At 43.5% G+C, this 17014-nt stretch overlaps 1 protein-coding gene across 1 annotated transcript in view; it reads left to right on the top strand.

Annotated features, from left to right (window-relative positions):
- Nucleotides 1–14390, top strand: part of DCBLD1 (discoidin, CUB and LCCL domain containing 1) — a 46104-nt gene extending 31714 nt beyond the window's left edge. The window contains exons 7-15 of the mRNA XM_054279841.1: nt 584–624; nt 1890–2105; nt 3163–3287; nt 4812–4959; nt 5042–5158; nt 6636–6726; nt 7862–7911; nt 9430–9549; nt 12038–14390. Coding sequence (XP_054135816.1) covers nt 584–624; nt 1890–2105; nt 3163–3287; nt 4812–4959; nt 5042–5158; nt 6636–6726; nt 7862–7911; nt 9430–9549; nt 12038–12555 — 1426 coding nt within the window. The 3' untranslated portion in view covers nt 12556–14390. The remainder of the gene's footprint in view (nt 1–583; nt 625–1889; nt 2106–3162; nt 3288–4811; nt 4960–5041; nt 5159–6635; nt 6727–7861; nt 7912–9429; nt 9550–12037) is intronic.
- The last annotated feature ends 2624 nt before the right edge of the window (nt 14391–17014 follow it).

The raw sequence follows: 17014 nt of genomic DNA, 5'->3' as shown, positions 1-17014 counted from the left end.
CAGCTCTCCCTTAGAGTGGTGATTTTATCTTGTCCTGCATTGTGCAGGGCTGTGTGGAGTGGCCCAAGAAATGGCTTTTCCCCTGAAGCAAAACAATCCCTGTCAGAAGGAGGAAGAAAAAGGGAGCTATAGATGTGTTTAATGGAGCATAAAGAACCATTCCTGATGGGAGATGTTGGCTGTGGTTATAACAGAACTGGTTCCCACCCAGATTAAAACAAGGAGCAGTTTTGATCCCATTTTCATCCTATGACACACCTGTAACCCAAGTAGGAATGGCCAGAGCTGGTGTGGTTTTGTCTCCATCGAGTGTAGCTCTTTCACAAGCAGCAGGAGTAACAGGGTGAGGCAATGGGAAATCACTCTAAAGCTTTAAAAAATGCTCAAAACCATGAAAAAATTACCTGAATTCAGTCACAGTGAGAGACGCACTTGGGTGCTCTTACAGGGGTCAGTATCCAGCAGAGAAAGTGGCTGTCTGGCCAGAGATATTTTACTGGATAAACAGTGATTGTGCAGCTCTACCTCAGCACTCCTGTGACCACCTCATGAGAGGCTGAATTACCTTTTTCTTCTCTTACAGTGGTTCTCTGTCTGATAAGAGATTTACGTTTACTTCAAATGGTAAGAAAAATTGCTTTGTTTTGAGCTATTTAAATATTTTCTGTAAAAGTTTTAAAAAATAATCAGGAGAATGTCAGGCTGTGTCTAGGAAGGATATTTTAGGACAACAGTTTTTTAAAATTGGCAAGTGAATAAAAAAATTGAAGGGATCTGAAGTGAGCTAGGAAAAAACACAGAATATGTGCGGTCATACGCACATAGATGAGAAACAGAAATAGTATTCTGCTGTTACATTTCTGGTGCCAGCATATGAAAAATGACAATCAGATAATCCCATTTTTATGTACTTTAGGCTACAGAAAATGAAAGCAGTTTTTCTTCAGATATTTGTAATTTCCATCTTCATCATACAAGCGGAGAAAGAAAACATAGGAGAGAAATGAAAATATATTTATATTGCACTGATACAGAAGGCGTTTTTGTTTATGGCTTTCCAAGATGCAAAAGCCTCTTTTAATCTGTCAAGCCGTTCATTTCCATAAAACACAGCAAAGAGGGGGGGGAAAGTTCGCATTCGTTCATTTGAATTATATTTCACTCATTTGAGATAAAATCATTTACTATTCTACTGAAAACTGTAGAGCATGTACAGGTCTTTGAATCTGCCAAGGAATTATTTTTAACTTCATTGAACCATATTCCACTGGCCTGTTTTCTCTGAAGAACCTTGATGTGCAGAGACTTTGTGGGTTCTTTGGTGGAGTTTGTAGTGCTTACCCACAGATATTATCTTCATGATATCACATCTTGGCAGCTGTATCAAGGAGCTTCTCTAATGAGTAACTTTCCTAGCCCTAATTGCAGGTGGGAATCATGAAATATTTACAGTAAAGTATTCCTCTCAGTACAGTGCCTTCATCTGTGAAATGTTTTGTACAGCAGAATTAGTTAATGCCAATCTCAAAACATAAATATTATGTTTCAGAAGGAAAAATTTAAAAATAAAATATGTCTTCACAGGAATGAGACAAAAGTGCAGAGATTAAAAAACTAAATGGCAAAAATAGCAGATGTAGTCAGAAGGTGTCATGTATGTAGGAGTTAGACTGGTAAAGGATTGGGACTGCAGCACTCCGGTACTGGATCATACGCTACAAATTGACTGGTAAACACCACAGCTAATGGGGAGCATCAGGCTAGCACTAGATTCAGCAATGTCTGACTTTGCTGTTGTGGGTGGTCTTCAAATGTTGCTAGCCTAATATAAAAATATCCTGTGAAAATGCAAAATAACTCCTTCTGCCTGTCTGTGTGGGGACTCCTAGGCTGCAACAAATCTCTCAGTCTGGAAGAGGGATTCCTCTCCAAGAGCCAGGTTACTGCATCTTCCTACTGGGAGGAGACCAATGAATTTGGGCAACTGCTCCTGTGGTCCCCAGACAAGGCTTGGCTACAAGTCCCGGGATGGTCTTGGGCCTCCAACCACAGCAGCAACCGGGAATGGCTGGAGATAGACCTGGGAGAGAAGAAGAGAATCACGGGTATGTCGCTCTCTGGGAATCGGAGGGTTTCAGCTGGAGAAGAAACTGAATGCAGCTGGAAAGCTGATAGTGCACTAATGCAACGTTTCTTTTGTTAAATGTAATTAAGTGTTCTGCACTTTCTGCGCTCAGGAATATAATTTTCCTGTTTAAAACAAGAAACTATTTGCAAGACTGGTGTTCCTACGAGGATATAGGATTGAACTCAGCTATACATATCTGATCTGTAAACATGCTGACAGGACAAAATACTTTACACACGGAGCAGTGGAGTCTGGGTGGATGATCTGAAATCAATAAGAAACGTGAAAGTCACAGCCTTTGGAACAAGGCCTAGGTGAAAGAAATTCCTGTTTCCATCTCCTGGTTTAGTTGTAAAAATGTAAATTACAGTTGCTGCTAAAGATGTAAAGATGGCTGATACAGACCATAATATCAAAAAGCAGTTTTCATTTTGGAGTCACAGAATCACAGAATGATTAAAACTGGAAGGCACCACAGTGGGTCATATGGTCCAGCCTCAAGCAGGGTCATCCTAGAGCGCACAGCCCAGGATTGTGTCCAGGTAATTCTTGGATATCTGCAGTGAGAGAGACTCCACAACCACTTTGGGCAGCCTGTTCCAGTGTTTGGCCACAGTAAAGAAGTTCTTCCTCATGTTCAGGTGGAACTTCTGTGCATCACTTTCATTGCCTCTTGTCCTAGTGCTTGGCACCACTGAGCAGAGCCTGGCTCCATCCTCTTGGCACACTCCTTTTAGGTACTGACAGACATTGATGAGGTCCCCTCAGACATCTCTCCTCAAGGCTGAACAGACCCAGCTCCCAGAGCCTTTTGTGCTCTGTTAAAAATATCTATTTGTCTAAGTTCACAATGTAAAACAGATTTCCATTCTTCACCCAACTTTTAAACTCAATTCCAACATGGTTTGAAAAATAAACTAACACCTTGAATATCAAGTTTTCCAAATTGATTTGGCTTCTGTGTTTGCATATGGAAATGTTCCCTTGAAACAGGCACATAGCAAATGAAAATGTTTCTTGCATTTTCTTAAAAGGGATTAAGACCACTGGTTCTGGATCCATGCATTTCAACTTTTATGTGAAGACATTTACAATGAACTATAAAAATAACAACTCAAAATGGAGAACTTACAAAGGGATTCTGAGCAATGAAGAAAAGGTAAGGGAAAGTGGGAAGGGTAGGAAAACACAAAACAATAATGCCTATGCTGTCTTGACATTGAAGGGCAAGCTTTCACTGTCAAGAATGATTAGGAGTTTCAAACTTGTCTAGACTTGGGCTGTCTTCACCAGTGTAATTTATGGCTGCAGAGCAGATAGTGAGCTTGTTGAAACAAGGAAGTTATCCAGGGATTGGTGGAGCTGTGGGACACACACAGGGAGGCATGTGTATGTCTGCACCCTTCTTTTAAAAGAGTGCTGTAACTGGAGCTGTACAGCAGCTGTTGGGGCAAGTTAGCTCAGCTCAGTGTTTGCCCGTGCCAGGGATGCTGTTGGTGTGGCACCAGCAAAGCTGAGGGTCAGCTCCAAATGCATTGGGATGGTCAATCCGCCTCCCCCTGCCAAATGGAACAACCCCTCCAGTGAAGGGCAGAGCTGCTGGTGGAGTTTGTCTGGGAACATGTTCCCCTGAAACCTTCATGTTTCCTTTCAAACAAAAGAATTCCCAAAAGCCTTCCTCCCTCTTCTCACAGTGTTCAAAGTCAGACCCATCCTTCCTGAGGGATCTCAGCTGGCCTCAAGAGAAGGCTCTACTGTCCTCAGCGCTGATGGCAGTTTTTGAAAACTTGGCAGAGCTGAAGAGAGATTTCCTGCTGGCTCTGCTTTTCTTAGCTTGCATGGCAAGGAATTTCCAACATTAATGGTGTTAATATTTTTTAAAATGTTAAACTCAGGGGATGCTGGCCCAAAGAGTGACAAATCTGCCTAGCAGTGGGTGAACTGCAAAGGCTTAGCTATTTAAAATATGCAGGCTTGCAGTTTCCCACAGTGACTTGTTATATACAAATATCCTTTGAAAGTATTATATACAGTCTTCGTTTCAGCTAAGGTGCATGACAGAACCTGCCCCATCAGAACCCTATATGGCCTGGCAATTTATCTAAGATATGCTGAGCTCACTTCTCTGTCTCATCAGGCTTTTAAGTTTTCCTAGATCATGCTGAAGCATCTCCAAGAACTAATATTGCAAGGATGATTGTTCTGCACAAGGGGCTGAGCTGATTCTGGGTAATAATATATAAATGCAGTGACAACTGTGTAGTTAATAGTCATTCTTCAGGTTTGATATAGAAAACTGACCATTTTATTAAAATGTCTAGAAATGGTTCACTTCAGATTTTTCCATTTTATGTTTCTATCTGCTATTTCCAAGAAAGGGTGCTGCAGTGCTCTTAAATAAAAAATTATAGCATTATACCAGCATACATTAACTGGGAATTCCACAGTATTGAAACGGTGATAATCTTTCTCCTCCAAGGTAACAGAAAAGTGTGATCATCTGGCACAACTGAAACGATTATTTCTTTCCAGAACTCTCAATTCCTGAAATCTTGTGGCTGAATCCCAGGTTATCAGTGTGTTAGTCTTAGGATGGAAATCTTTGAAGCTGGATGTCAGGAGCACTTTGAGGAAGGAGGCTTTTAAAGCAAGGCAGACAATGTGTGTGCCCCTTCCGTTGCAGGTGTTCCAGGGCAACTCCAACGCTGGTGACGTGGTGCGCAATAACTTCATCCCTCCCATCGTGGCCCGTTACGTGCGGATCATCCCTCAGAGCTGGAACCAAAGGATAGCCCTGAAGCTGGAGCTGATGGGCTGTAGAATAATGCCAGGTATGGGGTCAGCAGCAGTGCATGGTGCCTCTGAAGCCCCCTGTGCTGCCCAGTGCCACTGATGTCCCCTCCTCTCTTGCAGCTAACAGCTCCTTCACCCATTCCATGTGGCAGAAACCGAGTCAGAGCACAGAAACCTCCCTTGGGAAAGAAGACAGGACTGTTACAGAGCCCATCCCCTCTGAAGAAACTAGCTTGGGTAACACTACCTAGTGCTGCATTTTCTCTGGGATGCATCATGTCTTCAGCCCAGTCTGAGTGAACTTTAAACTTTCTCACAAATCAAAAATTTTATTTTCCTTTCAGACTTTAATAATGACAGAGAGAAGAGGGAGGAGCAATAGGTTCTTTTTGTCTTAAGGCACAGAAAGAGATTGAAAGCCTTAATTTTCCTTGATGTGTTAAACATTGGGCTTTGGTTTCCCTGTCATATTGGTTGATTTGCCATGCTTGGTGGGTGGCTCAAGGGAATACAGTGAGCACTCAGCAGCAATTTTTGGGAGAGTTCTTCCTCACTCTCATCCTGTATTTTAGAATTTTTTAGTATGTGAAGTAGTTGTCTCACTAAAGTGTTATCTTCTCTCCACACAACCATGACTCCTTCCAGAGTGAGTTCACAGCTGAAAGCAGCATACAGCAGTGCCTGATTGTGTAATTAAACACTCTTCCATAATGCCTGTGTTTATGGGGGCTCAGACAACCTTAATTTGTGTAATTCTCCCCGAATTTGCAGTCTTCATCCTTTAATGTTGTGGAGCTAACTTCATAGACTTTAAAAAGCAAACAAACAAAATTTGGTGCTCATACTAACTGTTTGGTGGGCTCATAGCCAGGCAGGAATTGCCAGACCCACTGTACCAAATGCTACTACCCATTAGGTAGCTGATAGTTGTAGAAATGCCTCTGTGAAAAAAACTAGTTGTAAGAAGCAATCAGTGGAAGAAAAAAAAATCTGAAACTGCTTGCCAAGAGCAAGCAAGCTCTGTTCATCTGTGCAGCGGTAGGAGCAAACCATATCCATGTTCACTGAAAATGAAATCCACTGAGATTTTATCTGCTAAATTGTAAATACCCTGTGGACTTGTACTGCCTTATTCTCCCAGCTGGCAAGTGTCTGTGGAAACAGGGAACAGCACGCTCCTGACACAAGAGCCACCCCACTTCTAATTTTCAAATCCCCGCTCTAAAGCATTTTGTGTTAGAATTTAACAGTGGCTAAACAGGTTTTCCCTAGGTTCCCTCTTGGAAATCTTTGAGCTATTTTGACTGAAATGTTTCAGCCAGTTCAGCATGAGCCAGATACTTGGCATGTAAAATTGCAGTCTCCTTTGGCAGATATATAAGCAACTGCAAACAGAGTGTGTATGAGTGGCTTTTTTAAAGTCATCTAGTGTGTAATAAGAAAGAGCTGCTCTTTGTAAGGATGCATATAGCTGCCAAGTCAAGTGTAACTCTTGAGAAAGTATATTCACCTATTTTGTTTCAACATTGTTCCACACGGGTCCATGGCATCCAACCATGGCTGAGGATTGTCTTTTAGTTTTACTGTTGTATATTTTCATGCTCTCCTCAAGAAGCATTCCTGCAACATTATCTACCTCTTGCTGTAGTAAAAATTGCCATCTTTGGAGTAATTTACCTTTTAAACTTTTATGCCTTCTTTTTTTCTCATGCAGGTTTAAAGCTCACAGCTATAATTGTCCCCATCTTCATCGTGCTGTTTCTGTTCCTGTTCTCTGGAATTTGTATCTGCACAGCCCTTCGCAAGTAAGATACTGGTGTTTGTGAAAGGAGGCATTGGTGGGTACCTAGCTAGCCTGTCCAACTCCATGCCCTTTTTGCAGAGCCTCCTAACCAGAGAGCTGGGAATTGATCCTGTCAGTCATTCTTTTAAGTAGAACTCAGCGCTGAGGGCACCCACTGCACAGTTTAAATTGTAGCACGCATGGGGAATCCCTTCTGACAGAACCACAGGCCACCATGCAGATTATAAATTAAACCAGGAGGAGCTGGTGCATTCATGGACATTGTAAATTATATTTCTTACTGTATGCCTCCCCTAGTCAAGAGAAAAATGAAGGTAAAGCAGGTCAGAACTGTGCATAACCAGCTACTCTCTTCACCCTACATATACCCACATGCATTGAGGTGTAAAGCAGTCAAAGATAGGGTACTTACCACATCAAAACCAAATAAAAATGCAGTGAAGGGAAGGAAGATTTGAGCTATCTATCTGGATCATTTTCTTTTATTTCCCTCCTGTTGTGTTTCTGCTCCCAGTCCCTTAAGTTAGAGCACTTACCCTAGCAGGCTGGAAGCAGAGCTCTGCTCTGTGGAGTCACATATACACTGGTGCAAGCAGCTAAAACAAAGCTATTTCATCTCACAAGACTGAGGACTGGAAGAATCACTGATAGCTGTGCTTCCTGCTAGATGCCCATTCCTATGAACCTGCGCTTGCATGTTGAACCAGGAAATGCTTCTGTCAGCAGATGGGATTTGGAAGTGTAAGCAGTGCTCTGGTGTTGCTGCATCATCACCAGTGATACTCAGCTCTGCCCTGGATCTATAAAATAGCCAGTAAATCTATAAAATAGCCCAAGAGGTCAGAAGAGCAGACCCAAACATAGCCCAGAGTGACACATCTAGACATAGACACATCAAACTGGTGAGTGCCAGCCCTGGAAATTTGAACACCAGCACTCACAACTTGCACATAGATGGAGAAAAGAAAATGTCAAAGTGCTGGTTTGCATGCCTAGTTCTAGTGAACAACAACATCCAGGAACTCAAAGTGAAGCCTTGTCCTCAGCCACTAAATAAAAAGGCTCTGCTGGAGCTAAGGCATGAAGCTGAAATGCTGTAAGTACTGATGTTTATAAACCCTTTCCTCTCCTCACAGGCGAGAAGCCAAAGGACTTTCTTATGGATTATCCAGTACTCAGAAATCAGGTTAGTGGAGAATCATACACTTTGTCTTGTCCTGTCCGCTGGGCCAGCAGGAAGGGGTTTAGGCAGCTAAGCATTTCATGCTTGTGAAATAGCATCCACATTTCCTCATTCAAATTCACCTCTTCATACAAGGGAAACAGCAAATGATAGTCCCACTTGTGTCATCCTAGCACAGCACCCTGAGAAACAATATAATTTGGTTTCTATGACAGAAAGGCAATTAACAAAAGATCTATTATACAGAGTGCATAAATTAGCATGTAAGAGTGCTCCCAGGTGCCCTCCTTTTCCTTCCCACTTCCAAAATACGTATTTTGCAGAAAATTGCTGCTTTTCTTTTCTTTTCCCCACAGCAGAGGGGAATGCCTTTCTCTAAGAGAGCAAGAGGTAATCATTTTTTGTGGCTTGAATATTTTCTTCTCACTGCCCTCCCTGGCTGAAAGTGTATTTATAAAGCCCAAGAACAGTGAGCTGTATTGAATGAGGGATTGGCTTGAGCACACTGCTTTAGGAGATGACTGCAAAAATATTTTCTTTGTCTTGCTCAATAACATTTTCTAGAGTGAGATTCCCATCAGCTTGGCAGTTGGGGTGATTTTCCTGGCCAACCAGTTCCGTCAAGGAATATCCTTCTGAAACTCGGCTTTCCACAAAAAACCCAAACCACTGAGCACTTCATATGTCTCTTGACAAGTCTCTTGCAATAGCTCAGCTCCAAAATTTCATCCCTCAGTAGGTGCTGACGTCAGTGAAAGGAATGCTGTTACCCACTGCAGCTCGCCCTCATTAGAAAATTAATTTGTACTTAACATCATATTTGCTAATATGATTTTTCAAGGTCACATCATAATCCTTTCTCACTTGCTAATGAGGACAAATCCCAAGAAATTGGAGATAGCCTCTTACCCAGTCAGTTCATTTGTTGTGTGTCTGCTTCATAAATCAAGCTCCTAAGCCCTTGTGAGCCAGGCTTGGGGCTTGCAAAGCTGTGAGTCAAGCTCACCTCTCCCCAGACCTCCTGGCACAGGCTCCAGCAAGTCCCTGACACTGTGGATTTTTTCTTTTCTGTCTCACAAGGATGTTGTGAGAACAAGTTAATTGATGAGTGCAGGTGCTCAGATACCCATGAATCAGAAGCCACACTAATCCACTGCAAAAGGAGAAATTTTAAGCATTATTTTTGCCACATATTCAATGCCTAAACATAACTGACTTAAAGTTGGTATTGTATCAATATACTTTGTTAAGGCATCACTGTAGGCACCTACAGAGTTTGAGCCCTTCTTGCCAAAAAATCTTATATAAACTTGGAAATCCCAGTTGATGATTCACTTCTTCCTTCACCCTCCATATTCAGGGGGCTTTTTTTGAACAAACAGCCCATTTTAGTCATGTTTTTAAACTATTTCAATATATTGACAGCAATGAGTATACCAAAAATTAAACTTACTGGTATGTCTTCTGATTCCAAGCATTTAACTTGCTGATAAGCCTTCTATTTTAATTTCTTTTTCACAGGTTGTTGGAAACAAATCAAGCAGCCCTTTACCAGACATCAGTCAACCGAATTTACCATCAGCTATAATAATGAGAAGGAGACACCACAAAAGCTGGATCTGGTCACCAGTGACATGGCAGGTTAGAGCTCTCCCCCTCAGATCCATCCCTTTTGCTCTGTGTGCTGAGCCAGTAACAGGCAAAGGGATGGCCCAGCAGTGTGACAAACTTCAGCTCTTATGCAAACTGAGTCTCAGGAACAGATTTATTTATGTTCATCCCAAATGTATAGTGAAGCAGCTATAAATATATTAGGGAGGGAAAGGCCCACTGTTTTGGAATTTTGTTTTCGTGGAGTTGTTGGAAAAATTTCCTGACTCTGACATAGTTGCAGCTGAAGGTACTGATGGAAGGCACTCAGGCATGGATGAAGTGCAAGAATGTGCCTAGGATAGGATTGCTTCCCTTTGCTGACTAATTTTTGTGTTTCTATTTAAACACAAGTGTCTCTGGAAATGGAACAGAATATGATGCCCCTTGCTGCTGATCAAATAGAAAAATTATTTAGTTGGTTTATGGTGGGATTTCATGCCTAGCTGGAAGTTGTGCGCAGATCCCTGTGCAGCTTTCCTGAACTATCTGGGAGGTGAGGCCTCCTGAAGAGGAGGCAGGTAGATGAGAGGGAAGAAGTGAGCCAACCACAGCACTTCTTCCTGTGCTACTTTGGCTCCACGTCACTGTTTGGATAGAGCAAATCCCAATGAAAGAGCATCAGTACTATTTGCATCCCAAAGGGATGATTTTTTAATTCATCCTCTTAGCACATCTTATCCCTGCCTAGTCTAGTCTGTCTGGTAAGGCTAGCGAGACCAGCCATTTCATGGGATCAGTGATCAGCACTCTTGAAGAAAGATTAGTTTCCTGTTTCCAGCCTCCAGACCTTAGAAATTCCTTAGAATTTCTTCGTTGTGTTTGGCAGAGAAATACATTTAAAAAACAAATGGATGGTTACTGTAATTCCATATGGTGCTGCTCTCAGTATCTTTCAAAGACAGTTTCAATCCTTTGTAGGAACTTTCAATATAAATGTGCAGAGACCTATAAAACAGCTTTAAGGAAAAAGAACGAATAAAGGTTGCTCACAAAATATGGTTTTTTGGTTCCCTGGCCATGTCTGGGAAGTCTTTGCTCTCTCCACCATCCCCTCCTGCTGTGTTTATGGGAAGCCTGAACTCTCAGCCTGGCTCAGGCATATTCCCAGCCTTAGCATTTCACCTGCAGTCTCCTTAAAATTAAAAAGCCATGAAATAAGAAGGTGGATGCAACCTAGAAATGTGCCATTTAATAAATTAATTGCAGGGAGCACACAGTTTGCATATAGGTTTTCATGCTACATGGAATTCCCTCGCTTCAGACTGCCTGCTGGTTCCCAGAGGCAGCCAGGAGGAAGCCGAGATGCTCCATCCTGAGCGAGAGAGATTTCTGGGGATGGCGGCAGCGATGCTGGGGAGAGCTGCACTACTTACTTAGAGAAATATCATAACACCTTCACCCTACATGCTGAAGTTTGGGACCCAGCCAGAAGCTGCCAAAAAGATTCACAGGACATATGGGATCGAATTCGACGCTCATGTCAGCTGAACCGCGATGCCAGAACAGAAACCGAGCTAACTTCTTCACGCCTGCGTGCAAACACCACACTTTAGCAGTGTCATTTACTAGAGCTGTTCAGGCCACCCTTGGTATCTGTACGAGATTGTCACCAGCGCCAAAGCGAGAAAGTTAGAACGTTCACTTTCCTCATAACAGTGTTGCTTGTTTTTTCAGAAAACCTTCTCGTTCAGACCTCCTCACACGGCAGCCTGGCACCTACCTTAGCTAGAGGCACAAACACGCGCTTCTTGTGGCCGTGTTTCCTCCATCTCGCTCCTTGCTCCTGCTCAGCCCTTAGGCCAGCTCTGTCCCTGCCCTCCCCCTTGACTGGGTGACTGCCCAGTCCCTCCAGCAGCACCATTCCCGCTTCTCCCCCCAAGCTCATCCCCCCTGGCATGCCTGCAGCCGTGCTGAGCTGGCTTAGCACATTTCACACTTCCATTGACTCTCTTGGCTGCCGTTTTGCCTAACTTCATCCTTCTTGTCAGTCAGCTGCTGTGAGATGCCTTTTAAATAAAGCCAGCTCGTTAAGAATCCTCTGGGCATTTTAATTATTCCAAAAGTGGAACACTCATTTTGGAGAACTTCTCGCTTGTGGATCTTCATGCAGTGTCCTTTGTCCAGTTTCTTGTTAATGTTTTGTTGACCTCACTCTTTTTTAGGGCTTTCAAGTATACTCCAGAAAGGTTAATTTATTTGGGGGGGTAGGTAGGGAAAGGGAGGGAGAGAGTAGAAAAAGAGGTGGCAGATTGGAGCTTCTCTGTGGAAAAGCTTCTGCCATGTTCTGCAACTCTTGCTCGCCTGAAGGAGGTTACAGGATCAGTGTTGGGGAAAGGTTTCCTCACATCCCCAATAATCACACTTTCAAAACACTAACAGAGTAGCTTTTCACCATAAAATACCTATCTGTGCATAAGTATTATATACATAAGATAACCAATCTGTGCCTTACTGAGCATTTCATGCTTCCTTTTAGATTATCAGCAGCCTCTCATGATCGGAACTGGGACGGTAACACGTAAAGGATCTACTTTTCGCCCCATGGACACCAAAGAGGAGGGAAGAAGGGGAAGTTCTGAGTTTGAAAATCACTATCACTGCCCTCACAGAGCTAACAGGCACGAATATGCTCTGCCCCTGACCAGCCAGGAGCCCGAGTACGCCACCCCCATCATAGAGCGGCACATAGCAAGAGAAGGTAATTTCCCCCCTGAGAATGGCTACAACGTTCCTGTCGCCTCGTCTCAGCTACATTCCCTTTCTGCTGGCAGCTTCTCCAGTTCCTGCAAAACCGACACCAGGAACGGAGACTATCAGACACCCCAGAGTGTCATAAACTACGACAAACCCAAAGTTAATGGTGTTGTGACCTCCGTGAGCTACAGCACAGACTACCAGAAGCCCCAGCAAACTGCTCTGGGGGGCGAGGGGTACTCCACGCCCAGAGACTGCCTGAAGCCCATCAGCCAGACAGCAATGACAGCTCTCTTGTGATCTGCCGAGCAGCAGCGGCACGGTGCGCAGGAGCGTCGCTGCACAGCTTTCTGAAGTGAAAACAGAGTTTGGAGGGGCTCTGCTGTGGGAGGCAGAAGGCAAACAAGCCCTGTGTACATAATATTGCTGTCTTGCTGGGTTCTGACATCTGAAGAAAGCATATGCTGTTTATCACTGTTTATAGCAAGAGAGATGTTATCAGTGAAGACTGTACATCTTATTTTCTGTAACTGATCTCAGTGCTCCGTTTGCAATGTGTGCAATTTGTACATAGCTTTTATTTAAGGAGAATTTCTTAGGTTTCCTTTTCACCTGGGGGTTTGAAAGGATTGCAGGAATGACTATTTAAGAAAAACAGTCCTCTTTTTCTGTCTTTATCTTACCTGCTGCTGTACTGGCAGCTGTAAATGGTGTATCTTATGGTTGTGTTGATTTATCTCCTTTCCTATGATAACTAAAGATAGGGCTGTAGTTCTAATTGGGAGGATAGAAGTTAAACTTCTTGCTGCATAATGTGCATGAGAGAAAGCAGCTGAGTATTTAAATACTATGCTCAAACACAACTTCCCAGCTGCTTTTTTAGCAGCAATTCTCACATGCTTGAATTTGATCTAGCATACAAGCTGAGCCCATCGAACTTGCAATTCATGTTAGAAAACAGGCAGAAAGGCTGAAACTGGTTTTGGGTTCAAGCCATGGTTATCACTCCACAACAGGAAAAAAAAAAGAAAAAAAAAACCAAACCAAAAAAACAGAACCAAACAACATATCCAATACCAATTAATCTGGAGAAGTTATTTTAATTTTTTTTTATTTAGGGAGTGTGTGTGCAACCAAAATGTGAATTTACAGCTGAGAACTCAGTGCTGTTCAAGCCCTAGCCGATTCTTTTGCTGCTAAAACTTTAAGGAAATTTGTTCCTTGGCACAAAGCAGCAAACTTCCAAACTTCTTCATTTCTCCACTAGGTATTTTTCTGTCTTTGGGTTACTGTTGCAGTTAAATTTGCAAGACAGCACATCAGCACTGTTGTTTTTGAACAGATTTTCTTTTGCAGCTAATGTTTCCCTTAGTTGTGTTTTCAGACAAACTTGAAAAAGCTTGGGATTGGGTGCAATGTGTCGCACAGTAGCTGGTTCCTCTTTCAGCAGGGGCAGCTTTGGAGCAGAGCAGCTTCTGGTCATGACTGGGACCGTCCACTGCCCCTCTACCTCCAGTGCTTGGGGCATTTCTTTGTATTCAAAAGCTTGTCCTAAAATGCCAAGAAGTAATATACTTCTGTGAAGAAAGAATGGTGCTATGCTTAAAGCACAAGGTTGGGAAACGAGACCAGTAAAACCTGAGCTCTGGGAAAGCCGCTCTTTGAAGGCCCTCCCTTTATTTCCTTGTACATAAACGGGATGATTTGCAAAGGATGCGACGAAGATTGCTCAGTCTGTTCGCAGAGTGCTTTCAGACCTCTGGGTGGGAAGTGCTGTCAGAGGACAGACTGGCTGCAGTGGTACTGCTCACAAATACTGCTGACTCCGGCCAGACCCGAACTTCAGGCCAGCTCTGGGTGGGTTCCTTGCATACCCCTGTTTGCAGCCTCAGGCGGTGCCGTTCCCCCGCGCTGCCGCACCGTGCATGCGATTCCCGTGCAGAGAGAAAGAGTCAAGGTAACCTCGTAGCCTTCCTGTGTTTGCTGTCAATACAGTTTCTGTGAAATGTCTAAAACACCTCAGGTCCTGAAGTGAAACAGCAGCAGCCTGTTTGTTAGACCGAGCTGGGCGGCGTTGTTTACCTTCTGTTGTTTACATGTCTGTGTAAATAAAGAACACTGGTATTTGTAAATCAGCCACACAGGCCTGCCGCTTCACTCGGTGACTCGATTATCGCTGCACGCCCACTCCCGCCACACACCCTGCAGGGTGACAAGGAAGTGTTCCTCATGCCCTGCAAAAGTGCCAGTTGCGCTGCTGCAATCCACGGCTCCAGTGTGACAGGCTAAAAAAAGATCCTCTCAGTGCCCCATTTAGCCCAGATTTTCTGTCCATGAGCTCTAGAGAAGAAGAACCCACAAACAAACTCCTGCGGCAAACCCCGCTGCAGGACGCGTATGATTGAGGAAAGGATGAGGGTGCCCTCCTGATGAGCTTGAAACCAATCCTCTGCCCACACAACTAATTAGCCTGGCTTGTCACTTGACAAACAAGTCAGTAATCAGGCCTGCTCCCCACCTAATGAGGCAGCTAAGGAACACAGCAATGCAAAGGGACCAGGCAGCAGATGACACTACTTGTATTATAATGAACTTTTTGCATATTTCTGCCACATGCTTGGCACACCTGCAGCATGGTACAAGTGTCAAAAGCTTCTTAGCAGCATCTGCCCATTTCTGCTGTTTCAAACCCTGATTTAGCCTAATGGAAAGTTTGGTCTCAATTTACACCTTGCCTTCATCCCCACCCTTGTCAAAAGTAACCCAACAAACCTGCAAAGCTGAGTTAAAATAGATCCCCAAACATCATCAGCCTCCTTTCACAGTGGCTTAGTGCTTACAGGGACAGAGGCAGCACATCTTCTGGTCACTGCCATGGTGCTTCATGGTTCACATCTGAGTGAATGCTGAGTGTGGTTAACACTAAAAGCCTTGGGCTTAGGAAATTTTTAGCAACCGTTGCAGCAGATATGTGAGGGAACTTCCTACCCTACGTATCTCTATCCTAATCGTAGAGAGGTCGTAGAGATTTGGTCGTAGAGATACCAAATCCTGGTGAAGGAATGAAAGAGGATTGCCTGAATCTTACCAGTGCCAGTGCCCATCCTCGTGTGCATCCTCTGGATGGCTTTTTACATGCTAATACATCAAACTCCAGCTTGTCTACATCAGCCTGTCCTCACTGCCAAAGCCAGATGCAGGTATGGCACAGGCAGTCTTATAAAACATCACAGGTTTAAAAACCTTTTGTTCCACAGTGAAGGTTAGAGTATGCACTATTCTGGGATATTTCCACACTCAGAAGGCCAGTTAGCTCTGGACCTCTCTCCAGCATCTGTGGAGATTCTGTGAGAGCAGAGTCTGATCCTCTGGTGAGGGGAGACTTTCAGTGGTGTTTTGATACCAAACTTCTTCCCTGAGCTGGCACTCCCAGTGGGTTGGAACAGAAAAGCCAAGCCAGAGTCCACAAGAAGGTTAAATATTAACTGCTCCTGGCACTTAGCACCTGCCTGTGCCATTGCTATTGAGAGCAAATCTCTGACTTTGCTGGGAACAGGGGCAGCCCTGTAACTGCACATCTGACTGAGGGAACTGAAGGAGGTGGCTCTTGAGGTAAGAAAGTGTAAAAAATGGTGTCAGCTACCTACAACTCAAACCAAAAAATGACAACATGCATTTCCAGCTGGTGCCTTATATTTAAAACACAAAAAAAATTTCCAAATTAAATACAGGCAGCTGGATTCTAATCATTAGAAGCAGCTTGTGAATCCCATGGCTGGTCTGTATCATTGGCATGGCTAAAACCTGGGAAGATTAAGTTTTTAATACAGACTTCCTTCAGATTTTTCCCACTGACTGCCAGAGAACTGGCAGTCCTTCACTCCATGGGCAGATTTTAATGGAACCCTGTCTGAAGCACAAAACATTCCCTACACATGATGGGAATATCAGGCTATAGGTCCCATTACAGGAGAAGATACCTAACTGTACTTACCTGATTGGTAGATCACTATCATTAAAACCAAAAGTGAAAAAATGAAGAGAGTTCTAAGAAGGGAGTCTGTCTTCTCAAAGCAGTCCTGCAGGATCAGATATCCACTGAAAAGTAACCTTGTAGAAATCCATCTGTGTTTTTCTGTCCACCCTCTCTCTGAAATCTGGTAAGCTTTGCTCAGCAACTGGGCTTGTTAAAGGCTCCTCAGCCTGTAATCAGGCCAGACCAAAGGAATTACAAGGTTATGTTGTTGCATTCCTTTTTCCTTAATTTTTTCCATAATAAAAATTGTGTACTGCCCTTTTCTTTCCAATGTCAGCTATGATGTAAGTTTGTACTGACCTCCAGCCTGCACTGTGATTAGTACAGTGTGAAAGCAGAATTTACCATTTCATTTAAAACTCATCAGTGTTGTTGATACCTGCACTGAAAATTACCCTGCCATGGCTGTGTGGGGTTAACAAGACTACCAGTGCAATGCCTGTGAATTATTGAAGATAGGGTGAATTTCACAGAACATACTTATTTAAAAGGAAGGTGCCATTTCTGCACAATCTGTTTCAAACTTAAAATAGGAATCTCTCTTGAGGGCTTCCTTTTTTTGAAGCCCCCTTCCTCCCCCCGGTACAGTCCTACAATCCATTAAGGACACGCAACAAGGAGTCAGATAAAGTCTTTCTAAACTAGATAAAGACAAGAGGGAAGGCATCCTTAGTTGGAGAAAATTCCTGCTACCCATGATAAGGAGGATGCCTCACATCTAAC

Source organism: Melozone crissalis, unplaced genomic scaffold, assembly GCF_028551555.1.
Source record: "Melozone crissalis strain CALT ecotype California unplaced genomic scaffold, PUWL_Pcris_2 ptg000027l_1, whole genome shotgun sequence".
Classification (NCBI taxonomy): domain Eukaryota; kingdom Metazoa; phylum Chordata; class Aves; order Passeriformes; family Passerellidae; genus Melozone; species Melozone crissalis.
Note: the sequence above shows the minus strand (reverse complement) of the source record. Positions and strands in the feature narration are given on the sequence as shown.